The 8669-nt window shown below is 31.7% G+C and overlaps 1 protein-coding gene across 1 annotated transcript in view; it reads right to left on the bottom strand.

Moving 5' to 3' along the window:
• Positions 1 to 212: 212 nt before the first annotated feature.
• The window catches only part of LOC145263068 (DNA-directed RNA polymerase II subunit RPB1-like), a 47373-nt gene continuing 38916 nt past the window's right edge, over positions 213 to 8669 (bottom strand). Inside the window, exons 21-25 of the mRNA XM_080119926.1 lie at positions 7545 to 7649; positions 7156 to 7338; positions 4236 to 4439; positions 2870 to 3056; positions 213 to 1609 (exon numbers count right to left, since the gene is read on the bottom strand). Coding sequence (XP_079976052.1) covers positions 234 to 1609; positions 2870 to 3056; positions 4236 to 4439; positions 7156 to 7338; positions 7545 to 7649 — 2055 coding nt within the window. The 3' untranslated portion in view covers positions 213 to 233. The remainder of the gene's footprint in view (positions 1610 to 2869; positions 3057 to 4235; positions 4440 to 7155; positions 7339 to 7544; positions 7650 to 8669) is intronic.

Here is an 8669-nt window from a genome sequence, read left to right as displayed (position 1 = left end):
AACAAATTTGGTCAATTCCATCAATTTTTAGGATGTTAGTTTTAGTAAAAGAAAAACCCAAAATTATTCATGTTTATGGTTATCAAAAAAAATAATAATTTATATACAAGGATTGATGTTAGCAATTTGGTCCAATATTTTAATATAAAAATTTTGTTCAAAGTCTTTAAAAATTGTTGTTTTCTTTTGTTTCAAAGAAAGAACAAAGTGCATTCAATCGAAAATCCATTTTATTACATGTCTTTGTCATCACTAGTTGGGCTGTACATAGGGCTGGCCGGAGATGGCTTAGGAGAACTTGGTGAATATGTTGGGCTTGTTGGAGAGTATTTAGGGCTTGTAGGAGAATAGTTCGGGCTTGTAGGCGAATACTTAGGACTGGTGGGGCTGTATGTCGGGCTAGTCGGAGAATATCTTGGGCTGGTGGGACTTGTTGGGCTGTATGTTGGACTGGTGGGGCTGTAGGTAGGACTAGTGGGAGAGTACTGAGGTGATGTAGGGCTATATTCAGGAGATGTCGGACTGTATTTAGGTGAGGTTGGAGAGTATGTGGGCGAAGTTGGAGTGAATTTTGGACTGCTTGGTGAATAAGCAGGGCTTGCGGGAGAATATTTTGGAGAAGAGGGTGAATATTGGGGTGATGTTGGGGAGTACGAGGGACTTGTAGGAGAGTATGATGGGCTTGTGGGTGAATATTTGGGACTGCTTGGAGAATAACTTGGACTGCTCGGAGAATAGCTTGGACTTGTAGGGCTGTAACTGGGAGAACTGGGGCTGTAGCTCGGACTGGTCGGTGAATAGCTTGGGCTTGTAGGACTGTAGCTTGGACTGGTCGGGCTGTAGCTTGGACTAGTGGGACTGTAGCTGGGACTGGTGGCGCTGTAGTTGGATGATGATGGCGAGTAGCTAGGACTAGCAGGGCTGTAACTAGGGCTAGTTGGAGAATAAGAGGGTGAAGTTGGGCTGTAAGAGGGGCTGGTAGGGGAATATGAAGGAGAGGTTGGACTATAAGAGGGGCTTGTAGGCGAGTACGAAGGAGAAGTTGGGCTGTATGAAGGGCTTGTTGGTGAATAAGACGGAGAAGTTGGGCTGTACGAGGGGCTTGTTGGAGAATATGAAGGGCTTGTAGGTGAATAGGAAGGTGATGTTGGGCTGTAAGAAGGGCTGGTTGGAGAATAAGAAGGAGATGTTGGGCTATAATTGGGGGAAGAAGGAGAATAGCCAGGACTTGTGGGTGAATAAGAAGGGCTTGATGGGGGATAGCCAGGACTGTTGAGGGTCATTGCTGGAGAAGCTGGTACATAAGCTGGTGAGGTTGGAGAATAGCTTGGGGACATAGCTCCGCTGGGGCTTGGAATGTAAGGGATGCTTGGTGACGATGGTGAACCGCTTGGTGACGGCCAACTAGGACTGTAGCCGGGGCTGAAACCACTCTCACTGTTAGCAGAAGGAGAGAACCCTGCAGCTCCTGGAGTCATCCCACTGCCGATAGTAGGGGACCAAGAACCAGGATAACTAGGAGTGGCTCCACTGACCCAAGGGGTCATTTCTGAAGAACCCTGACTCATTGGACTGCCGCCTGATCCATAGAACATCCCAGATCCAATTCCTGATTAAAAAAAAAAAAAAAATTATTTTTTTTAAGAGCAAATTATATCAACATGGATTGTTTTGTGTTAAGCAAACAAAACTGCAGTAAAATCACAATTTTTTAGATATTCTAAAACCATATATAGACATTGAGAGACTCACTTAGTGCCAGTTCTTTTAAGATCAAAATTTCTGAAATTTTTTAAATGAGGATTGGATTATTCAAACTAATTATTCTCATCTTGGTTATTTTCATAACGTTTCGATCGATATAATACCCGAACTTCAAGTTTATCTTTACAAACTGAACCCTATATTGTTCTCTTTTTGTCAGACATGATTGTGTATTCTAAGTCATTATTGCCTAAAGTAAGGATTGAACCTTTAGCCTCGAGAAGACTTAGAACCGATTGCTAATCAACAACATCTATAAGTGTTGCACCAAAATGAGAATAATAGTCCGAATAATGCAAATATGAGGAGGTTAACGACTTTTAAAGATTTCTGATAGAGTGATCTCCCTTAGTCTGCAAATTAATCACATTTCCTAGTTGTAAATATAAACTCACCGAGTGCATTAAAATAGTCAAAATTTATTTTATTCATTTTTTTTATCTCAAATTATAAAAAAATAAATGACAAAGAATTTTTTCAGTATTTTTATAACATTTAATTAGTGTTGCCAATGCCGGGAGAACAGGATAAAATATCTAATTACTTTTACAACTGGAGAAGACATACATGGAGGTTGTAAGTCATTACTGGGCAATGCCAGATGGGTTTTCTTGTATTATGAACATTTTTTTAAAATTATTTGAATATGCAAACGATTATCATTAAAATTCATTTTTGTTGCTATATGTTTTTTTTTGTAGAGAAAAAGAATTGTGTGAAACCAGTTTATTGTACACGAGTTAGCAGGATTAAATTTTTTTAAGAAAATACATAGGTTCAGTTAATTTGAACTAGCAATGTGTAATTTTATTTTATCTTGTTCAATCTCCTCTCTTAGTAGCAAATCTCTCACATAAAAGCATGACAGAAAAGGAAAAAATTCTACGAGAATATTATTAGAAAAATAGAAAAAGGAAAAAAGCATAAAACAGAAAAAAGAGGAAAAGAAAAAAGAGGAAAAGAGGAGGAAAAGAGGAAAAGAAAAATGGAAAACCAAAGAAAAATGGAAGAGAAAAAAAGGAATAGAAAGAAAAAAAGTAAAAACAAAATGGAAAAAGAACAAAAAAAAAAATAAATAAATAAAATAAAAAGCAAGCTAGCTAACCTGTTCCAAGTATTCCTGGTCCAACATTGGAAGGAATTTCCATTCCATATTTACATTTTTCTGCATCCAAAAGCAAATCAAAACTGCCTGTTCCAATTCGAGCCAATTGTCCGACCATAATGTTTTCGGAAACTCCCTTCATCGGATCAATTTCTGCATGGGATGCAGCTTCCATTAAAATATCCACCTGAGAATTGAAAAAAAAAAAAAAATCAATTTTCATTTCTTCTTTATTTACATAATAAAGCAAAGCCAATCAATTTCTATATTTTCATACAAGATTTATAATTAAATTGTTTTGATAGAAAAACCTTTGCTTATATTTGAATAAGCTTATAGTACCACTAAGTTTGGGGAAGTCCAATAGGATTAGGGTAATTTTATTTTTGAAATAACGATCTTAAAAAGAAAAATTGTTTGACAAAATTGGTTAATATTAAATTTTCTATTGTTTGGTAACAATTATTTTTTATACATTTTGCCCCCACCCCTCACCTTTTTTGTTAACTTTTGCAAATTTTAGTACTTTTATAAATCAAAAAACTTCAAATTCTGAAATAGTTACAAATTTTTATTTTTCTCCAGTTCAATTTCTGCATATGACAGTTTTACATTTTGTTTAAAAGTTGGGTCCTTGTTCAGAATTCCCTTCTATAAAAACAAATATAGAAAAAAAATTTGTATGATGTATGTACCCTTCACAGAAAGAAAATATTAAAAACAAAAAAAATCTAATTTTATCGAAGTTTTATTTGTATAAAAAAAAAAAAAAAATAGATTCTTAAGCAAATATGTGCCTCTGCTCCTCATGATTGAGCTTTTTAAAAATTTTAAAATTTTTTTAAAAAGATTGGCTTTTTAAAAATCTTGATTTGGAATTATCTCCGTTCTTCCTTCAGCCTGCTTTCAAGATGGTGTTGCAAGATCAGCACTCGTAGTTTAGCCAAATTTTATTTTATCTTATTTAAAAATAAAACTATTTGATCAAGTTACGTGATTTGTGGTGTAGAATATTTTTTTCCATCACAGGTATGTACATCAGATTTTTGTTTTTTCATGGGAGAATTCTGGACAAGCACCAAATGCTGATGCATCACACCCCCTTCACTCACCTCTCCTCCTCATCAATCCTATTTTCTGGTCAACTGACTTATATTATTATTCCAAACTCACACATATCCTTTATATATCTAATGCTCTTTTTTTTTTTTTTTTACAACTCTGACAAATATTTTTTGGTCATTACAAACAAATTAATTACTCAAACGAGTGGATTTTGTTGCTTAATCACCCCCCCCCACTTATTAATCAACATTATATACACACGTGCAAGAGAATAAGCGTTAAAAATGGCGCAGAAAGTTACCGTTTCTTCAAAGGAGCATCGAGCAAGGGCTCCCGTTTCTTGTCTGTTCACACCGTGACGTGTGATGGCCATTAAATGGCCTTTGGCAGTCATCACATCGCACAACAACGCCAAATGTCGATAGTTGACATAAGAACCATCAAAAGAGATGACGTGATTCATTTCTTTTTCGATTGATTTTCGTACAGCTTCAATTCCAAGGGACTGCATGGAAAGAGAGAAAGAGACAACGTTATTCCATTTGTCTAAGAAACAAATTCATAACACTGATAAAATATATATTGTTGGAAAGTTGAACAAAAAAAATATTAAATCAAATATCTTCATTGAGAATATTAATAGGTGTTTGTTCGGAATAACGGAAATTGAAAAATTAAATTTCAACAACAATCAATATTATTTACTTGATCGTGGTGTCGAAATTAGTAACATATCCTAAAATTACAAAAAAATGATCTAGTAAAAACTTAATTATGAATAAAAATTGCTTTAAGATAATTGTAAATTTTACTTAAACATTCCAAACAGAGTTACTTCCCTTGTCTAAGTTTCATTTAAAAAAAAAATAATGGTGGATTGTTGGATTATGAAAGTATATTTATTATGTAATTAATACAGTAACATGTTACTAATTTCAACATTGCAATTAAATAGATGAAATTGCTTTTAGTTGAAATTCAACTTTTGCTATTATCCCAAAGAAGCACCATAATACTAGTACAAGAAACGCAGATGTTTAAGTAACTATTAAAAAATTTAACAAGTGTATACTATCTAGCTAGGTGCTTATTCATAACAAAAATCAAAAAGTTGAATTTCAACTAAAAACAATTGTCATGTCGAAATTAGTAAGATATCCAAAAATTACGAAAAAATGATAAAGTAAAAAAAATTGTTATAAATGAAAATTTCAAAGTAAATTGCAAGTTTTACTTAAATAATAAACAAATACTAAACTATCCTTTGTACAAGTTACATTTCAAAATAATAATGGCAGATCACTGGAACATGAAAGTAAAGATTTTATGTAATGTAAGATGTTACTTATTGTGACATACCAGTTAAGATAGGATTGCTTTTAGTTGGAATTCAATTTTCGATTTTATTTCAAACAATCACCAATTTAGTTTTATTATTAAAGTGACAGAACTGGATTGTTAGCATATCTGTCATAATTCTTTGACAAAAATGTAAAAAATTTTTTTTAAACTAGCAAAAATATGCTCGCCTCCAGTCACATATTTTTGCTAAGCTTAACCCTTACCCTCGTCTGGCTTTCGGGCCTTGATAAGCGATGATTCACAAGTGCAAGAAAAAAAATCCCTTGTAGGATTATATAACTTGTGAAAGAATATTATGTAAAATACGTATGTTTTGGATTATTCAAATAATTTCAAACATTTAATAATATATACCTATTCATTCAATTTTTTCGATTAAGTTTGAATTGATATTTTGAAACAGGACATAAATCATAAATATACGATGTCACGCCAAATCTATAATTATTTTAAGGTAACGTTTTAAGCTTTATTTATAAGAAATTCTAAACAGACGAGTTGGTAGAAGATTAGACTGAAGATCTCAAAGTTTTTGAGTTGGGAATTTATTATTTATTATTTAACATTAATGCAATATTCTCTATTTCTAAAAAGTTGCTTAGATCTGAATTTTTTTTTCACAAGAGAAATCCTACAATATTTTTATGTTTAAAAAAAATATATATTCACATAGGATATTAAAGATGAAAATATTTTATCTAAATGACAGTTTAAAAGGAAAAAAAAAATTGTTTTTTTTTCTTTTATAATATGTTCAATAAACAATTGATCTGTTTAGAGTTTTTTTTTTTTTTTAACCTAAAATTGACAAAAAAAGAAAAAAAAATCTTGTAAAAACTAAAAGAAATAATTCAACCATTTCTAAGTAACTGATCACCTCGACTGTCAAGACAAAGTTTAGTTGGAACTACAGTAATAGGCGTGCACCGTCTCTAACTTTATAAAGTTTGCGAGATTTGTTTGCTTAACCAGCATATCAACCTTCTTTGGGTCATTTAATGCTGTATACAAGATTTACATTTTTGAGACTTTTAGAATCGATTTTCGCTGGGTATATTCAAGCAATGTTTTGGTATAGTTTGTTATTTGATAGTATTTATATTTTATGGTAAAGATTTGCTTTTTTTTTTTTAAGAAATTTAGAATGTTTTTAGGATTTTCTTTATCAAAGAGTTTTTTTTAAGTTTATAGCCTTGTAGTAGTGTTGTGTGAGATCATAGCAGTCAAGTAAAAAGTGTTTCACTGTATAAGGTTTGTGACATGGTATACATTTGGGAGGTTCTTCACTTTTTAGTATATGGGAGTGAGTTATGTATGTGTGTGTCCTATCCAGATACGTGATAAGAATACTTCTTTACGCGATTTTCTGGTATCTAGAAGGTTTTTATTTTTTTTTTTTTTTAAGTATAGGGGTAATTTGGAAGAGTTTGTTGTTTTGGCAATTGTTCCAGTTTTCTTGCCATTTCTTTGTGATAAAATTGTTTATTGAAGTTTGTAGTTCATATATGAGACTTTAATGTCACTTATTTGGAAAGGAAATGGTTGTACTTAGTTAAAATTGGATTAAAGAGTTTAAAAAGAAAAAAAATTGTAAAACAAACAAAAAGAATTTTCTGATACTAGTCAAACTCCAACAAAACTGGCAAAACCAAGTGACCAGTAAATATCTGTCGTATAATTACGTAATACTATAAATAAACAAAACAATCATAGGATTTATGCTTAAAATGTTTTTTTTTGCCGTCCGATGTCCATAAAAGCCTGAAACCTGATTGGTAATGACCAATTAAAAACACGTTATTCAAATACTCTATATATAAATCTATATTCGTTTTTAATGTGTGAAAAAAAGAACTAACCGAGAAAATTTCGACAATATCATTGGATGTTGACCTGACTTTATCAACGTTCTTCTCACTGATAACTTTCATGAGAGCTGTGCCGTCAGTCTCAAGAATCCATTCGGCCACAGCTTTGAATTCACCATCGTCTGTGATGTGAATCCTTTTCTTGTCATCAGTTGTTGGTAAATGCATGTACACCTAGAATAAAAAAAGAAATTTTTTTTTAAAAACTTTAAGGCAAAAATTATGTATCTATAAGTTTTCAGAATTTGACACAAGTCTAGAAATTCTTGGTGGGCTTTCTTGACAAAGAGCTTACGGATAATACTTTTTACTTTGGTTAATTTTAGATTTGCAGCAAAATTGAGATGTAAAAAAGTGTGAAAAGAATGGCTGATTCTTACTTTGGAAATTGCCTCAATTCCCTGCAGTGTCATGTCTGTAAGAATATTTGCTTCAATGCATCTGAGCAAGACATCGTCCTCCATCTTGTCAGCAATTTCTTCCTCCTTAAAATACAAATATTTGCAAGACATTAGCTTTATGATTGTCAAACATAACATTGCGTGAATTGCCGAATAAATGTAACTTCAAGTTTTAATTTCAAACAATTTCATTCAATTAATTTAATAATTTGAAAATATATCAATAAAAGTCCTAAATTTCACAAGAATCCTAACTAAAAATAAAATTATTTTATAAAACTAACCTTTTAATTTCGAATCTTTAGAAATTAAAGTTACAAAAAGAATTTTTAAAAAAAGAAAATTTCAGAAGGGGGGGGGGGATTTCATAGAAAAATAAAAATTCTAGAAAAAAAAAATTTATAAAAAGAAACCCTTACAAAGGACACACCCCTCCTCTCCGATAATGAGACATTCAGTTTAATTTGTTTCTTCTTCAGGGAAACAAAAATAAGTGCTTGTTTGTTCTTTAAACAAAATTCAGAGATGAATATTATTGCATTATTAAATGAAAAGAATGATCAAGCTTTATCAAAAAAATGCATCACCATAATTGTTTGGAAGACGTGATGTAAAAAAAAAAAGTAACTCATGATTTGGAATTGGCTTAAGATGTTCAAACTTTTCAGAAAATAATTACTTCCCTTACCACAAAAACTTTCATTTTCGTTGATTTTTTTCGAAAACTATATTAATAATTTTGTACTTTATTGTTTTTCATAATTTTTGGATATATTATTTCGACATAATTAAGTAGATATCATTGGCTTTATTTGACATTCAATATTACGATTTGCACTCTCATAATGAAGAAGCACCCCAAAATAAAAGTAAAGTTTCCTCCTAGCAGATACAGCCGAGAAAAAAAAAAAAAGTTATTTTCACATTTCATTTAATGTCTGACCTTTAGGTGCAATATTTTTTTAAAAACGGGAAATTTCAAACTGGACATTTTATTTAATCTATAGAGTAAATTGCTTTTGCTCTATCAGCCATGACTGGAAAAAAAAAATCAGTGGCGCAACAAATAAGGGTGCCGAGTAAAATCATTTGTAAGTGGCAGTC

The sequence above is a fragment of the Euprymna scolopes genome, chromosome 38 (genome assembly GCF_053919585.1).
Source record: "Euprymna scolopes isolate OS-2025 chromosome 38, ASM5391958v1, whole genome shotgun sequence".
NCBI lineage: Eukaryota > Metazoa > Mollusca > Cephalopoda > Sepiida > Sepiolidae > Euprymna > Euprymna scolopes.
Note: the sequence above shows the minus strand (reverse complement) of the source record. Positions and strands in the feature narration are given on the sequence as shown.